General features: G+C 37.6%; 3 protein-coding genes and 1 long non-coding RNA gene across 8 annotated transcripts in view; 2 read left to right on the top strand and 2 right to left on the bottom strand.

Annotated features, from left to right (window-relative positions):
• Positions 1 to 1876: 1876 nt before the first annotated feature.
• Positions 1877 to 2774, bottom strand: LOC118437945. Its single transcript, XM_035857534.1, has 2 exons — positions 2347 to 2774; positions 1877 to 2283 (listed from the first exon to the last, which is right to left on the bottom strand). Exons 1-2 carry the CDS (start codon positions 2570 to 2572, stop codon positions 2177 to 2179), a joined length of 333 nt encoding a protein of 110 aa, XP_035713427.1. The 5' UTR covers positions 2573 to 2774; the 3' UTR covers positions 1877 to 2176.
• A 572-nt stretch (positions 2775 to 3346) lies between these two features.
• LOC110856923 (protein piwi) lies at positions 3347 to 11212 on the top strand. 3 transcript variants are annotated; one of them, XR_004836484.1, is made up of 13 exons: positions 3347 to 3766; positions 4187 to 4571; positions 5085 to 6121; positions 6619 to 6766; positions 6849 to 6990; positions 7220 to 7380; positions 7449 to 7576; positions 7902 to 8061; positions 8264 to 8312; positions 8382 to 8457; positions 8522 to 8688; positions 9100 to 10220; positions 10361 to 11212. XR_004836484.1 is itself a non-coding variant. In XM_022105510.2 (12 exons), exons 2-12 carry the CDS (start codon positions 4217 to 4219, stop codon positions 9362 to 9364), a joined length of 2688 nt encoding a protein of 895 aa, XP_021961202.2. In that variant the 5' UTR covers positions 3347 to 3766; positions 4187 to 4216; the 3' UTR covers positions 9365 to 11212. The 3 variants fall into 3 exon arrangements, 1 of the variants encoding a protein (XP_021961202.2); XR_004836485.1 differs by having other exon boundaries at positions 10425 to 11212; XM_022105510.2 differs by having other exon boundaries at positions 9100 to 11212.
• Positions 11213 to 12173: 961 nt separating this feature from the next.
• The window catches only part of LOC118437907 (Krueppel-like factor 3), a 68939-nt gene continuing 54388 nt past the window's right edge, over positions 12174 to 26724 (bottom strand). For 2 of the 3 annotated variants that reach the window (XM_035857423.1, XM_035857424.1), the window contains exons 4-5: positions 14600 to 14924; positions 12174 to 14238 (exon numbers count right to left, since the gene is read on the bottom strand). In XM_035857423.1, the coding sequence (XP_035713316.1) occupies positions 13680 to 14238; positions 14600 to 14924 (884 nt within the window). In that variant the 3' untranslated portion in view covers positions 12174 to 13679. The remainder of the gene's footprint in view (positions 14239 to 14599; positions 14925 to 26724) is intronic. The other variant, XM_035857425.1, reaches the window with a different exon arrangement.
• Positions 17571 to 18332, top strand: LOC118437908. The gene is made up of 2 exons (XR_004836477.1): positions 17571 to 17672; positions 18142 to 18332. It is a non-coding gene; the product is annotated as an uncharacterized LOC118437908 (long non-coding RNA).

The raw sequence follows: 26724 nt of genomic DNA on the forward strand, positions 1-26724 counted from the left end.
GTAAGCCAGAATCAGGTGCCTACAGCCAAAATTATGAATTTTGGCCCGGCAAGGGTCAGATTTCATTGTCCCAGCACTGCATTCCTGGCTGCGTTTCGCAACGTAGCTAGGGTGCCCTACCCAAGAAATTCTTGCAGCTATTTTGATCTGCAAGAAGTGATATATACATATATATCTATATATATATTTAATTATAATATGTTGTATTATATTTATGTGATATTATATTATATATATATAATTATAATATTCTACAATAATATTATATTGCATTATTATATAATATATTATATTATTGTAATGTAATATTATAATAATAAATTTTTCAAATATATTTTTAAAATTTTTTTTCAAATATTTTGAAGATTTTAATTTTTAAAATAAATATGATAACCACAAATATTGTCGTTCTCGTCCACGGTAAATATGGAAAACTCCGAGCTTCGAATATGTCATGCCTCGTGTCCTTGATTTGAATCACGCTACAAAATTTAGCCGTAAATTAATTAACTTAAACAAGCAAGTATGTATTTTTAAAAGTACACGATCCTTTCGTTTCACTCCAGTCGCCGCTAAACATTTTTTTCGAAATATTCACTTCTACGCATCAGTATCCATCTATGCGCAGAAATGATTTTCCCTTCCAAGGAAATGTTACATCTATAACTACTAGTAAAGTACGGTAGTAAAAATCATTACCAATTTTCAAGCGGAACTTGAGAATTAAAAGTAACCCTGCACTTCCATAAATCATCGCCAAACCATTCCATATAATATTATAATTATATTATAATAACAATTTAATTATAATTATAATACTATAATATTATATTATGAGATCCTCTTTGGCTTCCAACCGTGCACGACGTGTCTCTCTCTCGCTCTGCAACTGGATTCTCTCTCTTCCATCTGGGTCGCGGGTGTGCCAGGGCAAGTGAAGTGTGTCCCAGGCTTTTCGCCCTGTGAGCCTCGTCCACTCACACCCCCCAACTGCGTGCCTGGTGACACCCCCTGCCACACCCGTCCCAGCAACGACAAGCCGAGCCATCAGGCGAAGATGGATTCGCCGGACCAAGTGCACGGGAGGATCTACGCCATGGAGGACTCCCCCCAGGTAGGTCATTGTTTGGTATATCGGGGTGGTGACCGTGGGGGCGGTTGGTAGAAGAGTGGGAGTGCATGGCGGTGGGCAGTGTAGTCGGGCCTACGGGGGTCCCATGGCCCGGTTGTGCTGTGAGGGGTGAAGGGGCAAGTGGGTAGTGTCGCTCGGCCGTGGTCACACTGTGTGACCGTGAAGGGGACACGTAGCCCGTGCCCGTGAGGGCGCTAAGGTATTTCGTGGTCCGTGGACGCCCCGCCCAACAACCTTCACTCACCTTGCTTCCGCCGTCACGACGCCGTCCTCATTTGGATATCAGCAGTTCCTCGCGGAATCTGCCCATGATCCCTATCACTCATTTGTCCTGCCTGGGTGATGTAGTCAGAGCCGAATGGACCTCTGGGCCACATTCCCAGAGGTAATAGTGGTTTTCCTGGCTCTACACCATAGCCAGGTTTTCCCACTATTCCTCTGACTACTTTACTTTATTTACATTTACATATCTAGCTCTGTAATTTCTATTGATGAGGGCTCATGGCCATATCAAATGCTAATAAATGGAATATTGAATTGAATAATATTATATTATTATACATAATTATATTATTATATAATTATATATTATTATAATATAATATTAGTTATATTAGTATTATATTAATTAATAGTTAATATGATATAAAAATATTTATTAAATTATAAAATTACACTTACAAAATTTAAAAAACTGTAAATCACACCTAAATTTTGGATCGTATATTTATACGTAGCTATCAATGTTCATACATTCCTTTCCTCGGTCTGTGAGAACAAAATTTGCCCCAAAACTCCTCCCCACCGAGATAGCGTTCCAAAAATCCTTGCCCATTACAAAATTCCATTCTTTCTTGTCCATCAACCTAGGCGCCCTGATGATTATGCCACCAATTGTTCCCCAGTGATAAACATCTCCTCTCACTGTTAACGCCACGACGCGCCCCTTTCTCACCCCTTGCAAGGCTACCTGCCGTACTTTCATCTTCATCAGATTCACTTGTTTCGGCGTGCACCCATCCTCCACGAAATAAGAGAAGCGTCCTAATTGCTCCATTTGCTTTTTAATTGATGTCTTAGCTGAGCGGAATTTACTGCACCACTGAGTCCGTCGTCCGTAATTGCGAGGTTAATTGATCCAACAACAAATTCTAAAAATAACAGGCAAAAAATTTTGTATTTATTTTTTACCGTATCTTTTCCAAAATGCGTACCTTTCACCCGAACGCCGCACAATTCAGGAATTAGGGTAGTTTCTGGAGTCAAATGATACGTTTCATCCGTGTTGGTGACGACGAATCCTTCCTTGTCGTGAACATGGACCAATTTCGCTGTCTTCAAAATCTCTTCTCCTTCCGCTCCCACGTTGCGAAAGACGTTCCAAAGCTTCAACTTGTCTGCAGCAGGAATGATGGCATGCGATAAGGTGGAGGAGTCCATTGCAAAAGCAGTTGATAAGTAATCAATTAAATGGGAGTAGTTGAGATTAAATCATCAACAAAAAATTAATAGCTGATGATTTATTTATTTACCTATTTTAGCTACCTACTCTGACCACACCCCCTTGGGAGTAATTTGTGGGGGTGGCGTGGTAGATTTATCGCGCTGCGCGGTAGCTTACCGCGTGACGGACTAGCGCATGTTAATTAATCTTATGTAAATATTTTCATAATCTTGAGGTTAACGAATTACAACGGAATGACAACCTCTCGTACCCAAAAATTCTCGGCATTTCATTTCATATTCATCAAGTCATCATCATTTATTTACATACTGAATCCGACTTGACACTGCACCTGGTGAGTTTTAATTAAGTAATTGTAACTTGTTGGTCAGCCGTATTTATGTATTATAAATGAACTTTGAGGTCGACCTGTCCATTTTAATACACAATTTTGCTTCACGTTATCACTGTTTATGAGATGACATTTAGAGGAAGAGTTTTGCTAAATTGTTCTCAGGAGTATAAAAATTCCAGAATTTTCAAAGAAATAAAAATTGCAAATTTCTGCTAATGTTTCTTCTAAAATTTCCGAGCATTTATTTTATATGAATTTATGAAGGATTACTTATTTAGCTGTTTAAAAATTTGGAAAAATCATAAGAATACTCCTGATCAAATAAGTAAAGCATAAAATGTTCAAAGTTTCCTAAAATCTTGTTCACTTTGGTGGGATTTAAATTTACAAGAAGTTAAATGAACTGCAAGAAATTTAAGAAATGCAATGCGTACATACATAATCTGCATAATCAATGTAAACGTTTTGTTCATTTATTTACTTGTCAAGGCAGTGGCGGCCGGGTGGAAGTTGGGGGGTGGGGGTGATTATTGTGAGAAACGAGGAGAAGGAGGAGGAGGGTCTTATCACCGAAGATGGAATTTTTCAGAATTTCTGGGGGGCAAATGCCCCCCTGTCCCCTCGATTCTGCCGCCCCTGTCTCCTGGCTGCCTGGCGAGGGAAGAAAGAAGTAGAATGCGACGTAGTTTCTAGTTTCTTCCTCAATCGCGTCGAACGAGTTGGAGCGTAAACGTCGCATTTTGTTCTTCTCTCATCTAAACGTTCTCCAGAAACAATTGGTCGAATTATTTACAAATTTACGAAATTTGCCCCTTGATTTTCTGGGAATAAGAAGGTAAGTCGTCTTTTAAATTTCTGAAACAGAGTTTTAAACAAATATTTACAAATTTACGAGAAATTGTATTTGATTAAAAGTGGAGACAGCCCAGATTTGCATTGCCACTTTTAAGAACCCAGCCATCATAAATAAAATTTTAATTGCAATGTTTGTTGAAGGCTGTTAAAAATATACAATTTCTTGAAAATATAAAATTCCCTTCATGAATTGCTCATCTCATTATTGTTCTCAAAATTAGGACCAGACGATAAGCTTTGTCGGTGTTCGTGCCGACAAAGCTTATCTGTCCGGTCCGTTCCTATTTTTGCATCAGCCGTTTGGTACATTTTTATAAACTTAAAAAAATGAATTCCCTAAAATTCAACATGTACCTGAACCTATATTTCAATTAATTAATTAATTGTTCTCTATTTCCAGTCCACCCACAGGAAATAACTGAAATTCGCAATGAATCCTTCCGAAGGTAGCAGTCCGGAAGAACGTGTCACGGCGAGAGGTCGGTCCCGTCCCCGAAACGTTCCTCAGCCCGCTGTACAACTTGGCCCCGTCGACCCGTACGCGCCTCCCCCCATGGAAATCGAGCCAGCCGGTAATGCCGCTGGGGGACCTGGATTTGACCAACTGATCTCTGAATATCGGGCCGATAGTAGCAATGGAAATGGTAGCAGTAATGGGAGTGGAAATGGAAGTGAAGGGGGGCGTGAGGGCTCGTCCAGCCCGGAAGAGCAGGCCTTTGCGAGAGGAAGAGGTCGTGGAGGTCGCTCAAGAGACGAACCCAGGGTCGCACGGCAGCACGAATCGCGTACGTTATTTTACTTACGTTATCCACTTACTTGTTTAATTACTTAGCGTAGCACTCATCCTCAAAATTTTTAATCATCTCTCCCCTCTGGGAAGTTATTTTAAAATTCTGGACGACAAATTTGTAGTCAGTGAGTTGATTGATGGGATGGAGCCAAGTTTTGTCGTTCGCAATTTTAAGATAAACTTCCCAGGGCCACGAAAAAATGATTAAAAATGTGTTATGACTTTGACGGTTTTTTAGCGAAAAGTCATCGAGTCCTCTTCTACGTTAACTACTTAATTATTAGAGGACGGCTACGTATTTTTTATTTTCAACTTTTTGATTTGATGATGACGGACAGTTAAATCTTGTCTGCTGTCTCTCCTAACTCATCAAAAAACTTTCAAAATAGTTTGTCATCTTGTTACATGTTTCTTCGTTCTCATTGTCAGACTTATAACTATGTCCGCGATTACATACAAAATCTCGGGAATCATTTACTAATAATCCCTGATATTTTTCCTTATCCAGGTTTCGGCCGAGGACTTGAAGAACTTCGCACCCGAGCCGAAGGTTGGAACAAAATGGGAAAATCCGGCACTGTTCAACGCTTTTTCGTCAACTATTTCCAACTCCAGATGAAAAAGACTATCGAATTTCGCCTCTATCTCGTCAACTTTGACCCGGAAATCGACCACATCCCGAAACGGAAGGCACTCCTTCGAATGCGAGAGGCCGACATTGGACCGTACCTCTTCGAAGGGACACAACTCTTCACTACGCGAATCATCCCCATTGAAAATCTCCGCTTTGAAGCTTCCTTCCCCGACAAACCGGACGACGTTTGGACCGTTAACATTGATTTCATTCGCCAATGTGACCGCCGGGAGCCCGTCGTCACCCAGTTGTACAACGTCCTCCTCAAAAAGGCGCAAGAAACCCTGGCACTCACCCTGCTTGGCCGCTTCTACTTCGATTCCGAACAGAAAATCGACATTCGCCAACACCGCCTCCAACTCTGGCCGGGTTTCGTCACCTCGATCCGCCAAATGGAACGAGACGTGTACCTCAACGTGGATCCAACCTTCAAAGTTTGTCGAACCGAGACTGTCTTCGACCTTATGAAAGAAATGCGTCAAACGTCCCGAAACTTCAAGGGGGACATTGAAGCCGCCGTGATTGGAACTGTCGTGATGACCACGTACAATAAGAAAACGTACAAAATCACCGGGATCAATTGGGACATCCGGCCGACAGGGTCGTTCACCGTGTCACGTGGAGGAGTCGAGAGTCAGGTCACGTTTGTGGAATATTTTGAAAAGAAGGGGATTCGCCTTAACGCGTCGCAACCGATGTTGGTGTCCGCCCCGACGAAAAGGGATATTCGTCGAGGCGACGTCGGGGATAAGATTCTTCCTCCAGAGATTTGCTACCAGACCGGATTGAATGATGAGATGAGGTCTAATTTCCGGTTGATGAAGGATTTAGCGGGGCATTTGCATATGCAGCCGCAACAAAGGATTCAGCAAACTGTCCAGTTTGTAAGGAGGATGATTGAAAGCGAGGAGGTAAGTGGGGAAATGTCACTTGTTTTGTGATCACGTGTACAATTTGAAACAGTTTAAAACCTTGCCTTGCTTTTAAAACCGAAGTTAAGGTTACATTGGATGACGATTAGATACATTTTAAATCTCACTATACCCGTAATTCGATGTCTTTTATAACAATATTAATTCCATGAGTTTCGAGATAAACGTAACTTTTCCTAGTTTAATGTAAAGTTAATTTTTGGTAGTACAAAATAGTCGATTTAAAAGAAATTTGTAATATATTTCCCATTTTTTACAAGAAATGCCCTCAAAAATGAATTCGCTAGTTTTTCCAAACTGACTGTTTTGTTCTAAAAACATAACTTTGCAAAGTTATATTTATCTCCAAACTCATGAAATTGATGTCATTTTAGAAATTTGCATTTAAAGATATTGAATTACGGATGGAGTAGTGAGACTAAATATCTGTAACGGTGTTATACCACCTTTACAAGATACCTTTATTCATTGTGCAGGTGACTTCTGAACTGCTTGCGTGGGGAATGCGGATTCAAGGCGTTCCGTGCGAAGTTCCAGGACGCTTGTTGGACCAAGAATCTATTCGTTTCAAGTCGGGCCAGGCTATTGCTGGTGAAGCAGCCGATTGGACGATGGCTTTTAGAAGTAGGTTCAATAATTAAGTATTACAATTAATTAACTTACTGTGTTAAACTGTTCTTTTTCTATTTCTCTTGTGTACCTGCAGCGAATCAGATGTTGTTGGCTAAGCCAATGCAAAGATGGGCGATTGTGTATCCGAACAGAGATTCCGATGGGATTGATAATCTTTTGAGGACAATGGACCGTGTCGGCCGACCGCTTGGATTCCCTGTTGGCAATCCGATACAGTAATTCTTCTCTCTCGTGTCAATATTTAATCTCTATGCTACCAGTTGATTATCGGAAATATTCCGTTACCTACAAAATTAGTACATAAATATGTATAATTTGTAATATTTCCAAAAATAGCGGGGTAGTCAAGTGGTAAAAAATAGTTAAACACAAACGTGTGTAATTTCGTAGGCTAAAAATTAATAATTAATTATAAGGTATAAACTGTTAACTAATTACTTTCAGGGTTCGAATCACCACAACAAATGAGCACGCCTACACGGAGGAGATTGAGCGGCTCGTCGAAGGAAATCAGGGCCGTCTCGATCTAATCATGATTATCCTTCCAAATCCAAACTTATCCGTGTATGCCGCCGTTAAGAAGGCGTGTTCCCTGAATTATGGGAGTAAGATTAAGTTGAAAATCCATTTTTTCCTTGGATTCATTAAATGATTTACCTTGTTTTTTTTTAAGTCCCGTCGCAGTGCTTTCTGTCCAAAAATGTGACGAGCAAGGGGCTAATGTCAATCAGTACGAAGCTGGTTATTCAGATGAACGCCAAGTTGGGTGGACAACCTTGGGGCCTAGCGAATCCTCTCAAGGTATGAATACCTGTTCAAAAAGAACTGTTTTCATTCAATCTTCTGTCATTCCGATTTATGAGTGAAGATTGTCATTCACATTCAGTCATTTTTGTTCAAATTAATTTCATTTCACTTCATCTGACTTCATTTCTTACTTCGAAATTAGTGAGAAATCCTCTCATTCACAGTCATTCATCTGAAATGACTGAATCTTTCAATCACTTTCATTCAAATCACGGGAAATTCATTTTCATTCACTATCATAATCAGTCACATGAATGAAAGTGAACATGTATGGAATAGTCAGTTTGAAAAATTGGCATTATTTGTAATACGTACCTAGGGATTGATGGTCATTGGATTTGACGTACATCACGGAGGTGGGCGAAGTTACGGCGCAATGACGGCAACCACGTCGCAGAACATGGCGTCCTATTTCTCAACGGTGCTCACCTTATCGCCCGGTCTTGAAATGGCAGGCGAAATTGGACTCGCATTGCGAAGTATGTAAATTCATTTATTTATTAACATAGGACTCGGTGACTCAAAATCGTCAAAATAAGCATATTTTTCATTTTTGTCTGATCTGGGAATTTATTTTAAAAAATTGGAAACGAGCTGCTTAACGACTTGGGTGATGAGTAACAAAGTCCTACATGCGTTATTAATGAAATATCACTGAATAATTGGGTCATATTTTTGCAGAGTGTCTTCAAGCATATCGAGCCAGGAACGATGGAGAATTTCCGGCTCGGTAAAATTTCAAAGTTTTAATTTATTTTACCTTATCTTTAACCAAATCTTGACCATTTGTTTATTGTAGAATAATGTTCTACCGAGACGGCGTGGGTGAGGGACAGCTTCGATACGTGGTGGAAACTGAACTGGTCGCATTGCAGGTTAATTTTAGACTTTAAATAAACTCTGGTGTCTGGTGTTTCGAACTTATTCCTTGTTTTTTAGAGCGCTATCACCGACTATTATGGGGACCAAGATGCACCCAAATTTTCCATGGTCATTGTAACCAAGCGGATCAATACACGCATGTTTCTCGCCGTGGGAAAGGACAACAGGGTCGCAAATCCTCCTCCTGGATCAATTATCGACGATATTATTACCTGTCCAGAGAAGTAAGGATACCTAAGTTAACAACCGTTAAATGTATTTAATTTCGTTAACGCTAGACTCGATGCCTCGTCGTTAAAATCGCAGCACATTTTTAATCATTTCTTGACTTTAAAAATTATGGACGACTAATTTGTAGAGCAATGAGTTGTCAATTTTTTAAACTATACACTACAGATTTTGATATTTTTTGAAGGAAGAGATTTCAAGTTTATGAAGCCTCCCTAAAAATTGTAACTCGTCGAAACTGGCTTAAAAAACTCGGCGCCATTCCATCAATCAACTCACTGAGGACAAATTTGTCGTCCAGAATTTTAAAATAAATTCCCGGAGTGGAGAAATGATTAAAGATGTGCCAATTTTAACAATCTTCATCATCGAGTCGTTCTTAAAGTTATATTCTGTTTTTATTGCAGGTATGACTTTTACCTTGTTCCACAAACGGCTCGTCAAGGCACCGTGTCACCCGTTGGATTCAACATAATTCACGACACGTCTGGGCTAGATGCCGATAAAATGCAGCGCTTTTCCTTCAAGCTCTGCCACGGATACTTCAACTGGAGTGGGACCGTGGCCGTCCCAGCGCCTTGCCAATACGCCCACAAACTCGCCTTCTTGACCGGCACGGCTCTCCTGAACGAAGCTCGGGAGCCTCTTCTCAACAATTTGCATTATTTGTAATCACTGCAAATTAAAATCCTAACAAAACTTTAGATTTAGTTGAAACCCTGGCGAGTTTTAAAACATTAATGAATTGTTACTTATTTGGAAGTCATGAATTGTTACTCAATTTTCAAATACTCAAATTTTCGTTTAGTTTCTAATAATTTTGGTAATTTATTATTTCTATTTTACTCATTTGAAAGTATGCATGCTAATAATTCTGTTTGAATTCTTGTCATAATTTGTCAAGTCATAAATTATTGACTCATTTGACTTCGGTCTTATATATTTGTGATAATTGTAGTAACACAAATTAAGATACTCGTAAGTTATAGATCTGGTCTAAACCTTATAATCATTAATGTATAATCATTAATGAATTGTAACTCATTTATAAGTCAACTTGTTCCGCTGTTTCATGAGTTTCTAATAATTTTGATAATTTATTATCCCCATTTTACTAGAAGATATCTATGCAAAGGTTTCATTTTTCAATTCAAAAAGAATGGGTTCGCTTGCCTACGGTCCTATATTTTTAAAAGGTGGGTTAAAAGGTTATTTTTAAAATTGTAGTTATCACACAAATTAAGATACTCGTAAGCTACAAATAGATTTAGTTTAAACCCACGGGTTTTAAAACATTGATGAATTGTTGCCCATTTGGAAGTAAAATTTTCGTTAATTGTCTAATAATTTGGATAATTTATTATTGCTATTTTACTTATTTGGATGTATTCATGCAAACAATTTTGTATGAATTTTTGTCATAGTTTGTCAAATCACAAACTATTATACATTTATCTAAAAGGTGACAATTGTATAGTCACTACAAATTTAAATACTCCTAAATTATAGATTTAGTTTACTTACCCCTGTGAGTTTAAGCCAATGATATTATACTAAAGTTGAGCAGAATATGTACTGTGCGGATGGAGCCTAATGGTGAAAAACCGTAGGCCTCCGGACAGGATAGTTGGTTGGAGAGAGGAGAAATGAATGGTTTTTCACTATTAGGCTCCACCCGCACAGCACATATTCTGCTCAACTTTAGTATAATGAATTGTAACTCATTTATAAGTCAACTTGTTACGCTTTTTCATGAAGTTTCTAATAATTTTGATAATTTAGTATTCCTATTTTACTTATTTGAAGATATCCATGCAAATAATTCTGTATGAATTTTTGTCATAGTTTGTCAAATCAAAAACCATTGAACCATTTACATATCTATGTTTTTATATATTTAAAAGGTGGTAATTGTATTAACTACAAGTAAAAATACTCGTTAATTATAGATTTAGTTTTAAAAACAGTAATGAATTGTTACTCAAATTGCTTGTTTTTCGTCAAGTTTCTAATAACTTTGATTCTTTCCTATTGATATTTTACTAATTGAAGATATCCTATGGAAATAATGCTCTAGAATTGTTGTCATAATTTGTCAATTCAAAATTGTTTGTTTACCATTGTTTACCTATGTTTTTTTATATTTAAAAGATGATAATTGTATTCACTACAAATTAAAATATTGGCCAAGTATAGATTTAGTTTAAACTCTCGAGTTTTAAAACATTCATGAATTGTTACTTAAGTTGGGAAGTGAATTGTTATGTTTTTTTGTTAAGTTTCTAATAATTTCGTTAATTAATTATTGCTATTTTACTGGTTTGAAGATATCAATAATTCTTTTTGAATGTATGCCATAGTTTACTTAATCAAAACCCGTTGATTCATTTGACTACGGTTTTATACATTTCAGAGGTGATAAATGACACGTACGGTAATTTTCTAATCCTGGTTCTCATATGTTACATGTGAAACATATGAACAACCTAATTAATTAATAAAGTTAATCAAAATAGAAAAGGGTTGTAGTTTTTGCAGTTTTTTATTAATACATTAAAATAATGACATTTGCATTTTTATGCAAATATTATTTCGAAAATATTATTTTTAATATTTTCGAAATTTTTTATTCCTGTCACGATATGGCTCAAAATTTCCCGAATTTTACACCTCGATCGGACTCTCCACGCTGCTCCCGGCATATGGACCGGTCGGCAGTGTGACGTCCTTTTCGACTAAAACCCCACCAATCGCCGCGGCCACGTGCACATCTCCCACCATCGTTTGGGACGGGTCAGCCACGCCCAAAGTCCACTGGGGGCTGGTGTCCCCTCGTCCCTCCAGGATGAGCAGGATGGGAGCCTGGCTGACGGAAATCCAGGGGACGACTTCCACCCCGGTCGAGTAGTTGGTCGGGGACAAGAATGCGACGGAGATGACGACCACGTCCAGCGACGAGTATGTCGGACCCGTCACATTTTCCCAGCGTGGGAGCAGCGTTACCCCGCCAAGAGGGGACGACTATGTATAATACAAATATACCGTTAATTAATTAGCAATTAATTCCTGATTTAATCGATGTATTAATTTTTACGAATCAATGAGTTATGATAAAAATCTGCACATTTTTAATCATTTCTCCCCTCTGGGAAATTGGGAATCTATTTTAAAATTCTGGACGATAAATTTGCCCTCAGTGAGTTGATTGATGGAATGACGTCGAGTTTTTTAAGGCAGTTTCGACGAGTTCCAATTTTTCTGAAGGATTCTTAACTTGAAATCTCCTCCGCCAAAAAGTGTCAAAATCTGGACTATATATATTTCTTAATTGGGAATGACCTGCTTGACAAATTTGTTTTCCAGAATTTTAACATAAATTTTCAGAGCGGAGAAATGATTGAAAATGTCCTGATTTTGGCGATCCAGTCCCATATTAAGAAACACCGTTTTAACGCATAAATAATTCATCATCGAGAAATTTTAACTTTCAAAAAATAAATTCTTTTATTATATTTCATTCGCGAATCATCTTTTATCTTCCGTTGTCTTTTAAAATTTAAGAAACCTTGAATAAAATTATGAATCATTCATTTCATATAAAATATGTATTTGTATTGTAAGTATTTATAACTAGTAAAAGTAAATTTTATTACAAAGTGACCTGACTTTTTTGTCTACTTTTGCAATAACTTGTTATAGAATATGTAAAATCTCTTAAATATGTATAGTAAATTATAATTGATTCTTTTCATGTCGTAAAATATTACTCTGTTTGAAATTTACTCGTGAAAAACTACCTTCGAAACCGTCATAATTCCTAAAATCGTGATTTTAATTGTATTTTCTGTGTGAAAATAGGGAGATCTTATCAATTGATAAGAATCCTATGAAGGGAAAACAATTTCCTTGTAAGATCCAGTTTTAGACAGATTTAAAAATCAGCTCAAGTTAAAGTTTTTGTAATGCTAAATTTCACAATATTTTACTCAGATCGTAATTCTGGAATCAAAATTTTGAAAAAAACAGATGATGATTGATCAACATGAAAATTGTACGAAATAAAAACAATTCGAATTGTACAAAAATTTAAAAATCTGTGCATAATAAATTTTTCTATTACAAAATTTCACAGGTCAGAGACTAAAAGTACGATACAAATTTGTATTTAGAAAATATGTGTAAAAACTTATAAATATTTCTATTTGAGAAAATGTCACATGATTTTGTGCAGAGAGATTTTTGTTCATTATTTGTTGTCTTCTAAACATGTATGAGTTGAGGGTAGGCGTACGTAGCAGTTAACCTTTGTCGATAATCTTCATCACTTCATAAAAATATTTATGTATCTAATTAACCTTATCAGCACCAATTTTACCACGATACGTACATACGTACGCGCCCCACGTGCCGTCGACATCGCCGCCACGTGGAGACAATTACATATCATAAAATAATGAGTAGAGTCGCCACATTCCGTAAATATTTACGTTTTTGAACGTTTCTTGAGATTCTCTACTCTACTTATAGTAATCTAATAAAATAAATGAGTTTTTTTGGAATACGATGAGAATTGAGACTCTTCTTTTGGACGGATAGTTGTTCTTATTATGTAGGATGACTCATTATCAAAATCTGCACATTTTTAATACATTCTCTCCTATGGGAATTTATTTTAAAATTCTGGACGACAAATTTGTCCTCGGTGAGTTGATTGATGGAATGGCGTCGAGTTTTTTGAGCCAGTTTCGATGAGTTCCAATTTTTCTGAGGGCTTCCTAAACTTGAGATCTCCTCCTTCAAAAAGATTCAAAATCTGGAGTGCTTATTTCTAAAAAATTTGGGAACTCCCTGCCCTACAAATTTGTTGTCCAGAATTTTGAAATAAGTTCCCAGATGGGAGAAATGATTAAAAACTTGGCGATTTTATCAACGAGTCATCCGTTAAATTACAATTATTTTATTTTCTCCGGAACATAATCGATATTCTTCAGTGTCTCTTCATATGAAGGGAGAGATGATCCGATCTGGAGAACGACCTTTGACACAAATGACACTTGAAGGGTTTTTGTCCCGTGTGCTTGCGAAAGTGTCGCGTGAGTTCGTCACTCCTCGCAAACTTCCACGTGCACCCGTCCCACGTGCATTGGTAGGGTTTCTCCCCTGTGTGCGTCCTCTTGTGCGCCTTGAGATGCGAGCTCTTCGTGTAAACCTTCTCACATCCTTGGAAATCACAGCGGTGTACTTTTCTCCTCCGAACGGCCGCCACTTCCACGCCGGCGGGGGACGGGGTGGAGGGGGACGTCGAGAGGGGTGGTGGGGACGGGGAGGATCGCACGAGTGGTGGGGGTGGTGGGGGTGGTGGGGGTGGGGGCGATGTGGGCGAGGCGGTGGTAGTGGCGACGGCGGAAGCAGAAGGTGATGAGGACGACGAGGAGGAATTGTTTATTGACTGATGAGGCGGTAAAAATGGACGCATTGCTTCCGTCAAACGGTGGTGGTGGAGAAGGTGGACGTGCAGAGATTCGCCGAGGAGGGGGGGAAATAACCTGTGGGGAAGGAGAAGATAAGATTAGTTGGTTATCTTTACCTAGCGCCATAGTTTAGACCAACAGTGTTTCGTTTTTTGCGGGTTTGGTACTTTTCTTGCAGTGGAAAAAACGGGAGAAATGCGAGGTGCAAGAAAGTGGGAGAAAGTGGGAGAAATAATCGCTATCTAGTCACGCGCCGTATGAAGTATTTCAAGCGGCGGAAAAGAGTTTATTGCGCCTTGCATTTCTCCCAGGTCAAAATATTTCCCTGCAAGAAACCACTTTCTTCTCCCCTTATTTCTTGCACCTGATTACTCCCACCCGAACGAAACACTGGTCGTGGTCACACAACATTGGCGCAAGTTGGTCAAGTACTTACAGCGGCGAACCACCCGGATCCGGGAGATGATGATGATGATTAAGTTTCCCCCCAAATTTTGGAAGATTTTGAAGCAAATTCGCAGTTGTCGCGGCCGCCGCGGCGGCAGCAGCGGCCGCATTGAAGTTGATGATGGACGCGTCATTATTGTTGTTGTGGTTGTTGTTATTGTTCCCGTTGTGGTGGCGATGATTGTTGTGGTGGTGGTGGTTGTGGTGGCGTGGTGAAGATCGGGCAGTGTGGTGGTGGTCTCGGCGCGAGAGGAGGTGGGAGGAGGAGAGTCGCGCCAGTGGGTGCGGTGGGGCACGCTTCACTCGGCTGCTTTCTGGAAAAAATAGTAAAAAAAATAGGAGTATGAAAAATTTTGCATGGAAAAAGAATCATATGAATTTGTCGGGATTACGATTACTTAATAAATCTTGTGCTTCTATTTCTAAAAAATGGGAAATTTTGCATGAAAAATTTTACAAGAGCAAATTTGCATGGAAAAAGAATCATATGTCAGGCTCGAGATTACTTGAAAAATTTAAAAAAGTTCGGAAAATTTACATGGAAAATTTAACAAATTTATAACATTTTGCATGGAACATTTTGCATGAAAAATTTAACATAGAAAAAGAATCATCTGAATTTATCAGGATTACGAATATATACTTCAAAAATTTTGCATAGAAAACAAATTTACATGAAAAATTTTGCATGAAAAAATACGCATTTGTCGCTATGATCCATTTCACCAAGAGAAAGTTAACCATGTTATCATTTCTCTAGCGCCATGTTCACTAAAAATTCATTTGAATATACAAGTTTAACCGTGAAAATAAGGCAGCTTTTTAACCTCTAAACTTACTACAACATTTTATTACCAGATGGAAAGAAATTATAATACTCTAAACAACACGACCGACCGAAAAAAAACCGGTGAGATCAATGAAAAGTGGTTGGCATAATGTTTAACCAGCTTTATTTTACGTATCTACATACATACGTATCTTATTTTATTTACACCCCACAAAACAAGTCGGGCTTCTCTTGTGTGTTTGTAGCGAGAATTTTATAATTTCCTTGTTTTAAGGAGAACTGGAATTTCATCTTTTTCATAAAACCATCACATTAACTAACTAACTATCTGATGGACTAACTAACCAGCCAAAAAGTAGACAAATTCTACCCACCACCACCTCACAGGTAAGTACAACACCCACCATGCTGTACATACATATGTACATATAACTACTCCTGCATTACATACATAGTTGCACACAGTGGCCGCGGAAGGTGTGGGGACATGGGGGGACATTAACATTTTAGAATGGGGGGAGGGGATGGGTTTATATAAGATAATGCGGATATCGTACAACCATGGGGACATTGTGTCCCCTCAAGCTTCCTCCGCGGCCACTGTGAATCCTCCCTTTACGTATGTATCCTTATTGGTCGCAGAAGCCGTGGGGACATCTGGGGACACTAACATTGTAGGATGGGGAAGGGCCGGGTTTATATAAGATGGGGAGATGATGCCGACATCGAACAACCATGTGACCATTGTCCCTCTGTCCCCACGCACCCTTCCGCGGCCACTGTTTGCACACACACACATAAAACAATGAAATGACCAAGAGAGGAGTCAGATGTGGTCTAATTGCTGCTGCTCTCTGATAACTAAGCCCGAGTGGAATACAGAATGCGCGTAGCAATAAATAAATGGCGAGGAGGTGAATGATGATCACGGCAAGTTCGGCTCTCCGTGGGAGATTCATCACTTTCTTGTTCTTTAATTTCTTGTGTAATATATTTTCCGCTTTTTACTTCAATCCGCAATCCTATCCGTCCACAACCAGTAATGGACCAGATCCGGGTTCAAGAAATAACATGAATTGCATACGTACGTATGCCGAGGGCAGTTAGGCATTTAATGCGATATCCCCTCTTTGTACCTAACCACATTTAAATTTATGGCTAACCTGTCCTTGTCCACAGGGACATTTATATGCAAAAAATGCCCGGGCATTTATTGTTCATGAGGTATAACCAACACCCAGAGAATTTAGGCGTTTAATGTGCCATACCCTGTTTAACTTTGTCCAACTTGTCTACATGGACATTCATGTGATGCCAAAAATGACTAAAATGCCTGGGCATCTATTTTTCATGGGTTGCCCATACCCAGAGAATTTAGGTGTAATACGCCTTGTTTGACTCGCATTTAAATTAATGCCCTCATAAGGCCAATGTGTCCAGGGTATTTTAATACCCAAAATGCCCATTACTTAAATTTCAGGTCCTAAATGCCCGTCATTCAGGTACAACTTTATTAACCATAGGTATCTAGTCGAATAACAATAATTAAACAACTCTCGTCACCTTATGTAACATATTTACTACCATCAACTTCGTCTTCTCGTATTACTCACCGCATACTATTTATTTATGCAAATGCCCACACAATTCGTTCACCGGTATTCGCGTAACTCTGTAAAACCATGACTTCCCCAAAGTTTACCCAGATTAGGGAAGCAAATCAGCTTAAAATCCAAACATATGTACACAAGTACATGAAAATAATTCCATAAATCTAAAGTTCCACTTATACCCACAAGGTATAATAAGTTTATGCAAATTATTTATAATACCAACTTAAATAGTAGTGCAACATAATTGCACAAAGTTGTACACAGTTTACAAACACCCGAGTGAATGTTTATCCTTGCCTATTAAGTTACATGTAATAATCTCATCTCGCCTCCACATTCAGTTCAGGGCTTGATTTTACCCTAAAACTCACTCCACTCCACAGTCCACACATGGATAAAAATCCGTGTGTCATATTTTTTGCCGTCTCCACCTCAGAAAAAGAAGAAGAAGAAGAGTTGCCCATACTGGGAAGAATTAGGACTTGTGCACTTTTTACTGGCCAATGTTTGTTTGCATGCTTTATTTAATACCGTCACCAAAAAGAAGATGAATATGGTCTCGCACACACGTGTCGCTCCTCTAAATCTTCACTCACATCTCGAACGAAACACAATCTCACCATCTTGTAAAATACTGACAACCAGGGTGCCGCATGGAGGTAAGTAACCACGTGCAAGAAATAAAGTGGTTTCTTGCAGGTGAATATTTTGACCTGGGAGAAATGCACAGTGGGAGAAACTACGCCCCGCCGTTGTAAATATTTCATACGGCGCGTGGCTAGATGACGCTTATTTCTCCCACTTTCTACCAGTTTCTTGCACCTCGGATTTCTTGCGTGGCTTCCGTTTCAGGCATACCTGTTCACTTTCATTCATTTGACTGATTATGATAGTGAATGAAAATGAAACTGTCACTTGAATGAAAATGACTCAAGGATTCCGTCATTTCATATGAATGATTGTGAATGAAATGATTTTTCACTCATCTCATTGTTCACCCTATGCTTAATACATGGGGCGAAGTAAGAAATGAAGTCCGATGAAGTGAAATGAAATGAATTTGAACGAAAATCTTCACTCAGAAATCGGGATGACTGACTTTTGAATGAATATTAAATTTTTGAACAGGTACAAGAAATGTGGCAAACCCACCATAACCGAAACCCTGTTTCCAACCAGCAGCAGAAAGTCGTCCTAATATTTTTTCCTCGTCCATCCATCCATCCATCCCTTTAAAAAGGAAAAACTGTCCCATACAATGCAACAATAATAATAATAATAACGATGAAAATAATGCAATAAAATAATCCTGAAGCAGAAGAAGAAGATGACCACATTCATTTCATTTCATTCCAATCTGTCCGTCCATCCATGCCAAAAAAGAGAGAAAGGACACACCAACTGATGGACGGACACTCACTTTTACAAAATGGTCACAACCACCGTCGCCTTCGTCATCTTACGTTCTTGACTAATTTGATTTGTTGTGATTTATGTCACGTCATCTCTCTCACCCAGTTCCCATTCAAACCCTAATAGAACAACAACATGTGCATGCATAACTACCAAACCAACAAATGCATACGTACGTACGAATCGTCGTCGTACAACTAATTCATCATCCTCATTACACGAGATGATTTCGCCACTTTTTTTACATACTTGGCTACAATTCCACCATGCTCATAAGAATTTTTGCCACCAGGAGTACAAAAAAATTCCGGGGAGAAGAATCATATATTCAGGGGAGGGATATGTATTTAGGAAAAATCCCTGATAATATTCATAAAGAAAATGGCAAACTATTTATAAAAAATGTGAGAAAAATAAGCATTTTCGCAAAATTTGTACTTATGAATATAAAAATTCATAGAATTTTTTGTGGTATATTTCTTTGAGTAATAAAATTTCGTAATCAGAGGGCGGAGATGTTATTAATAAAAATCGGTGATTAATATTTACCAAACAAAAACATAAAAACAAAAATTTTCGAAAAGTTTGTATTTTTGTATTTAATCCTTTGCATTTTTTGTGGTTGAATTTTTTCCAACGAAAAAATTTCGGCACACTCACATCGTTGAAATATTTATAAAAGTTGAAAATAAATAAATACATAACCGTCCTCTGCTCATAATACATAATAAGTTGATTATGGCGTAAATTCCTTGGCTTGGGTGGAGAAAGAAGACCTTGAGGTTTTTAAGCGTGCATGTTTGTGCTGTATTATATTTTTTGGTGGAGTTCTCCTTTGACGAGATCCTCCTCGTGGGATGGTGTGGTCATCTCGAAGGAAGAATTATAATGGTGTCATTTTTACTTTGTTTTTTCAAAAGAGAGAGATTTTTACCAAGCACCAGAGATGACCAGACGGATGAGTTGCTTAAGTTTTTTAAAAGGTAGGGTTGTACAATGGCGGAAAAATTGTATTTTTTCGCTATGAAAATAAATCCAATACATTTGTGACATGGACATATTTAAATTCCCAAAATTTTGGCATTAAATCCGAGGAATTTTCAGCATGAAAACAATCAACAGGAATTTCGTGCATGAAAATATGTAAATACCCGACATTTTGGGAATGAAAAAAACTAGAATTTCAGACATGAAACTGAATGATGGGCATTTCATGTATGAAAACAAATACCCTGCATTTTGGGCATGAAAATGAATGCCCAGAATTTTAGATAGGAAAATAATCAGTAAATCCCAGGCTTTCTAACATGAAAATAAATTCTCGAAATTTTGGACATGCAACTTTCACGGGAATTTTCAGCATGAAAATAAATGACGGAATTTTCGTCTATGAAAATAAATTCCAGGCATGTCAAACATCTATTTATTATTATAACATTTCCCGCCATAAATTAAAATACGGCAAATACAGCATGCCATAAATGCCTCTCGACATGGCACAACCCTGCTCGGCCTTGCCTTCTGCTTACCCCTCCGCAGCTTAGCCCATCTTCACAATTACTGCAAAATAATAATAATGCTAGGCCTCCATTATGATTATTATTACACACGCCTCGCTCGACACAATGGGGAGAGAGGACAGGTAGCAATTAATTATGTAACGTGGAGGATGCGGATAAGAAATGTGCATCTCATTCACAACAAAGGTGCTGATAAATAAAATGTTGGATTGGATTTCGATTCTCGACTCGAGTGGAGGTCGTTAAGGGACAAATTCATGAAACGTTGTGCAATGTTTTTTTAGCCACAAATCTAATCTATCATGGCGTCCCTAATAATGATAAAATATTACTTTTTGCACGTGGTCGTGGTGGTTTCATTTTTAGTACGGGGTTTAATGAGCAACACGCAATTGGCAATAATTCACGCAGGGCTTGGTATGTAACAATGAGTCAATTCACGCAGTTATTGGTAATAACTCATAAAATGTGTGCGTTTTGTACCGTAATTTTACAAACTTTTAGAAAATAAAGAGATGTCCTTGATCGGAGCAAGTTTACAAAAATCTGAGAGCTAATTTTCCTTAAAAATATGATTACAATTTTGTAAAAGTTTATCAAGTTTGTAATGTGTAAAATTTGTCGATTTTTCTCCTCTTGGGATGCAAATAACTCTGCGAAACGTGCCCATTGGGAGATCGTGTCTTTATCAAATTACACACTAATTAAACTTGTAATTGATTGAGACTAATTTGCTCAAAATCGGATCGCATCCGCTGGGAGACCTCCATTCTAAGTTTTGTTACAATGTCACAACGTGAAGAAAGCATGCATAAGAAATTAGCAACTCCTTTTTTCCCATTAACATGAAAACCACCATATTTGGACAAATCAGAACTGCACCTTTGGAAAGAAACAAAGTCCGATCAGGGTTCTTAAAAACATATTAATCTTTTTTAAAGAAAATTCATTAAATGTCGCATTTTCTTTAGGTTTAACATGCAAATTAATCAAAGAAGCAATTCACAAAGTCCTTGGTAACTTTGCAAAATAATTTTATGAACTTTTACAAAATACTAAAGAGAAGCCCTTGATCTGAGCAAATTTACACAAATTTTGGAGCTAACTTTCTTTCGAAATAGGCGTAAAATTTTGTAAGTTTACCGAATTTACAAGGCTACCAAGGCCTGCGTGAATTGCTTCAATGTAAAATAAGCAGATTCTACTGAGAAACATGAATTTACAAAATTTCTGCTTCTCAGAAATACCTAATTTTACAAAAAAATCTGTGACCGATAAAAAACAGAAATATATTTTACACGATTTCTCCCAAGTTTCACAATTATGTAACAAAAAGTAATAAAAAACACGTGTAGATTCCCGCCACAAAAAAACACCGCATTATGTTACGAACCCTACCTTCTCTTCCTCTTCTGATTAGTAGATTAACCAAAAGTACAAAAAAACAAATGCATCATATTTGCAATGCAATCATTGTTTCCGTAACATCATAATTTTTCATCAGCATTTTTTTTTCTACAAAACAATCAGAAAAATTTGACACTTGTGCAATTAATAATATTTCCTTAATCGGATTCGAATTTTTTCCTGGTTAACGTTTTAAGTTTAAGTCCAGATTTTGAGATTTATTTGCTCATTTTTCTCTCTCCTCTTGTTTGTAAACATTTCATTGTGTTTTGTACTTTAGAGCCGTAAAAGGAGAGATTCTTTTTTCATTTTGGGGTATGGCACGTGGTGATGATGATAAAGAAGATGATAAAACGTGTGTGTGTGGTTTGGTTGGTTTAAAAAATTGGAAATAATAATTTTCATTAAATGATAACCATGAAAAAATTAGAGACGTCCCAGAGGGATTTTTAGTAGGGTTAATTGCTCTAGGTTGCAGGGCAAAATGGACAAAAATGTGGACAAATTTGGTAACAAAATTGTCACAGAGTTGATAAAACCAATGTGCAACGCGAGAGATTTTTTAGCATTGTTAATTGCTCTGGTTAATGGTGTACAGATTAAAATGGACAAAACTATGGACAATTTGGTAACAAAATTGTCACCGCGTTGAAAAACCTTTTTAAAACGCTTTTCTGGTTTAAATGAACAAAAATGTGGACAATTTGGTAACAAAATTCTCGCCTATTGAAAAACCAATGTATTAATAATGCTTTTAAGGTTAACATGCACAAAAATGTGGACAATTTGGTAAAAAAATTGTCACCGAGTTTCAAAACCAATGTGTAACGTTATTCACTTAATAATCGTTCCAGAAATTCAAATTTACCCTTAAAAATCAACTCAAGCATGGTAAAGAATTCCAATATTGGCAAAAAATGCATTACCAACCACACGGTGACACTTTTGTAACCGCATTATTTGCACTGTAATGCTTTATATGCAATACCACTAACTCTTTACATAATCCAAACGTGTTCCCGGTTCACATAAAAATCATATTTGAGGCAGTAAAACAAAGTAAAAATCCAAACTTAAACAATCCCAGCTTACATAAACCCACAATATAAATAAAATTAATTCCTCGACCGCATCGTAAAACTGGCCACAATCAATTCATTTATTTGTTCAATATTTGGCTAAAAATCTTTACGTAAAGAATAACCATCTTATTTCCCTCTTCGAGATTTTGTATCCTTACTAAAGTTGTATGTATGGCGATGTCAAGGAATAAGGCATTTAGGCATGTTTTACCTGCTCAGCTTTGCCCCAAAGGTTACAAAAGACATTTATTTTCATGCAAAAAGTGTAAAATAATTTGTTTTCACGGAAAAATGCCAATAATTTATTTTCATGTAGAAAATGCTGATAATTTCTTTCCATGAAAAACATTAGTAATTTGTTATTTAACTCTCATGTAAAAAATCACGATATTTAACTTTCATACAAAAAATGCCGGTAATTTATTTTCATGCAAAAAATCCTCATAGAATGTTTTCATGCAAAAAATGCTGGCAATTTATTTTCATGTAAAAAATGCCCGTAGTAAATATCTTTTAATTCAAAAACACCCGTAATTAATTTTGCTTCCAAAAAAGCGGATAACTTATTTTCATGCAAAAAAGAGCAAGTTTTCATGCAAAAATACCCGTAATTAATTTTATTTCCAAAAATGCCGATAATTTATTTTCATGTAAAAATTCCCAGAATAAGTTTTCATGCAAAAAAATCCCCGTAATTAATGTTACTTCCAAAAAACACCATGAATTTACTTCCACGCCGTGACCATCGTACAACTCTATTTCCAAGATAATACAAGCTTTAAAAAATGCGAGCCCCACCAGCAAGCAACCAGTTTTTGGAGGCTGAGATTGAGTCCGCGTGACGACTAAAGACGTGTACAAATGAGGCTCACCTTATTTAGCCACCCCATAAATCTACCTCTCCCATTCTGCCCCTCTCCTCAACAACCCATCATTAATTGCTCTTCTTTTAATTTTAATTGCAAAATCAAACCAAGTCCAAATCTTACATAAATAAGTCATAAACAAGAAAAAGATGAATTATTATTGCTACCCAGAAGAAGAACACGGGGTGGTGGGGCTTGGAAAAAGGTCTCTCTATTATCCTCTCTCTCTTTTATTAATTTATTGGCCGTCTCCTCTCCAATAAAACGTCTCAATTCGAAACGACTCAATAATGCGAGACCATTGTTTCAACATTTTTGTAGAAATAGGGTTGAAAAATTTGTCCAAATTTTTGTCAAAGGAGGACAGTTTTTTTTTTTGTTTTTAAAACGGATAAATTTTTATCAGGAACTGGTTCATATTTTGATATAAAGAGAGGTAATTTGAGACTATTGTTTCAATTTTTGGTAGAAATGCATAGGGCTGAATTTAAAGTAAAGGTTGTCCGAAGTTTGTCAAAAAGAGGACAGTTTCGTCCATTTTTTAGTTTCTTAAAAGGGCTTATTATTTATCAAAAAGTCGTTCATATATTTTCAAAAGGAGAAAAATGTTACTTCAAAAAATGTATCAAATTTTCTCAAAAAGTGATTTGAAATTTGTCAGAAAAAGTCAAATTTTATTTTTCTTAAAACGGGATAAATTTGTAAAAAAAAAAGATTAAATTGTATGAGAAAGGCATTCATATGCGCATTTTCAGAGGATGAAAATTTACGTGAAAATGTTGTTTATTAAAATTTCGTAAAAAATTCTATAAAATTTTCTTAACATGGAAACTTAAAATTTGTCAAAAATTAGTTAAATTTTACCACAAATTAGTCACCAGAACATAAAAAACCTTATTCAATTTTCCCCTCATCTTAAAAGAGGGACGGACATACCAAAAATTAAAATCCTTCGGCCCGAACAAATTTGACGTGAAGATTTAAAAAAACATGAGTCTCATCATCATAAAGATGAAGTAACGTTATGTGCCACACCCACTTTTTTCTTGCTTGTCCCCTCATCCCAGCTCATTGTCCAGTCAATCACACCTCAAACTTGATCCACCGTCAACTTATTGTACACGCGGAACAAAGGGTTCACAAAAAAGAATGTGACGGTGACGACGACGCCACAAGAGGAATGGGACACTCCCAACCAGACAGGTCACAAATAATAAATAATATACTAGAAAAGTACTCAACGGACGAGTACATTCACGCACAAGGGATGTCTCTCAGCGGGTGCTCTAAGATTTTGGGCAAACTAGTGTGAATAGATGGCAAATTTGGTTAGTATGAAATTTGCGAAAGACACGATCTCTCGATGGGCACGTTTGGCCGAGATATTTGCATCCCAAGAGGAGAAAACGCCTAGTAAATTTGTAAAGTGTAAAATTTATCGACTTTACTGCGCGTTTTCTCCTCTTCGGATGCAAATATCTCGGCCAAACGTGCCCATTCGGAGATCATGTCCTTCCCAAATTTCATACTAATTAAAATTGTCATCGACTGAGACTAGTTTGCCCAAAATCTGAGAACAACCGCTGGGAAATGTCCCTTGTAAGGAACGTATACAATCCTCCTCATTGTATTATCATCCCAATCTCTCGTCTCCAAGATGACGAACCTAATTTAATTTAGATTCTGTAAAGTGAACAAACATGATCACGATCGAGCCTTGCTAAATTATTCGTCAACACACATGGCGCGGAAGGATTTATTGTTGTTGTGCGTGGCTTGTATAGGTCATCTTGTCAACGGATTGTCCCACAGATATACCGACCGAGTACGAATTGATGTAAATTTATAAGGGTAATCTTATAGAAAATGGCGTGCCGAAAATGCCCGGAATTATTATTATTGTTAGTCATCTTGTAAATGGATGCGGATATTTCTTGATAGATGTATGAGTAGAGATTTAAACTTAATATAAGGCTAAAAAATGGCATGCCGAAAATGCCCGTAATTAATTTTTTAGTCATCATGCTTGGCAATGGATTGTCTTTTTCTAATACCTCCTGATATATGTATGAGTAGAGATTTAATGCAAAAAATGGCACGTCACAAATATGCCCGGAGTTTATTTGCAAGCCTTACACATTGTACAACTCTAATTAGATGTTTGTCCTCATTGATTCTGCTGTGCAAATTTTTGTGCGAAAATTAGTAAATACATGGGCAGAATATCATGGGAAAATCAGTGGCCGCGGAAGCTTAAGGGGACAGAGGGACAATGTCCCCACGGTTATTCGATGTCCCCATCATCTGCCCATCTTATACAAACCCGTCCCTCCCCTATCCTACAATACTAATGTCCCCACGGCTTCCGCGGCCACTGCGGAAGGCTCACATATATTTCGGTGGATTGAATAAGTAAATTATTGTTATTTTACGGTCGACATCATTAATAAAGAGAGAGAAAGAGAGAGGACAAGGAGGGGACAAAAATGTGAACGTGTAATTCGAGTCGGGTCGTTCAGCGCAACAAGTTACGTATTTACGACGAGATTACAGGTGGAGGACGACGAAATTGGAATGCGAGGCATGCAAAATCAACAAAGATTTGAATCTCTTTAGTTTTATTGTCTTGATTCGAGAGTGAAATAGACCGGACTCCAATTGCCGTGATGCACAAAAGGTACATATTACTTCCATCCGTCCAGGCGCCGCGGAAGCTTGGCGGGGACAATAATGATGTCCCCAGTGAAGCAGTATTTGATTTCTTGCACCTTTTACACATTTCGTGCATTGCAAGAAATAAGGGGTAGCCAAACAGCGGGTCACCCTTGTGCGATATACTTGATTGTCCGTTACATAAGGCTTATTTCTTGCATTTCTTTCACTTCTGCATGAAATTGTGACATAAAAAAACTATTTCTTGCAACTGGTTTTTTTTCAGTGGTTGAAATGTGATTTACAATCTCCTAGCCTTTTATAAAATCAAACAATCAATGTTTCGATTCTTGCGTGTTCGCCACATTTCTTGCACTTGAAAGAAAGAAACGGGAGAAATGCGAGGTGCAAGAAACTGTGAAAAAGTGTGAGAAACCTGCGCCATCTAGCCACCCACCGTAGGAACCATTTACCGCGGCGTGACGTGCTTTCTCCCACCTTGCATTTCTCCCAGGTCAAAATACTTCCCTGCAAGAAACCACTTTCTTTTCTCCCCGTTATTTCTTGCACCTAAAAATACCCTGCTCACAACTTTTCTATCGCCCCCACACCCCGTTGTGCTGCCCCTGCTCCCTCCCATACAAAAGGGATGAGTCAGTCCTCTTCGTCGGTCAGTGTGAGACATAAAATTATTACTTTGTATGTATACATTTAAATAGTGTTTAAGTGTACATGGAAAGAAATCAATTATAATTTGGATCAATAAATGAT

Source organism: Folsomia candida, unplaced genomic scaffold (assembly GCF_002217175.1).
Source record: "Folsomia candida strain VU population unplaced genomic scaffold, ASM221717v1 Fcan01_Sc017, whole genome shotgun sequence".
In the NCBI taxonomy this organism is placed as follows: Eukaryota; Metazoa; Arthropoda; class Collembola; order Entomobryomorpha; family Isotomidae; genus Folsomia; species Folsomia candida.

Bases quoted from the DNA above. Each gene is read 5' to 3' on its own strand.
- LOC118437945 (XM_035857534.1), bottom strand. From the start codon at position 2,572: ATGGACTCCTCCACCTTATCGCATGCCATCATTCCTGCTGCAGACAAG. The intron at 2,284-2,346 runs GTACGCATTTTG...TGTTATTTTTAG, and splicing joins GTGCGGCGTTCGGGTGAAAG to AATTTGTTGTTGGATCAATT.
- LOC110856923 (XM_022105510.2), top strand. From the start codon at position 4,217: ATGAATCCTTCCGAAGGTAGCAGTCCGGAAGAACGTGTCACGGCGAGA. The intron at 4,572-5,084 runs GTACGTTATTTT...TTCCTTATCCAG, and splicing joins CGCACGGCAGCACGAATCGC to GTTTCGGCCGAGGACTTGAA. The intron at 8,458-8,521 runs GTTAATTTTAGA...CTTGTTTTTTAG, and splicing joins CTGAACTGGTCGCATTGCAG to AGCGCTATCACCGACTATTA.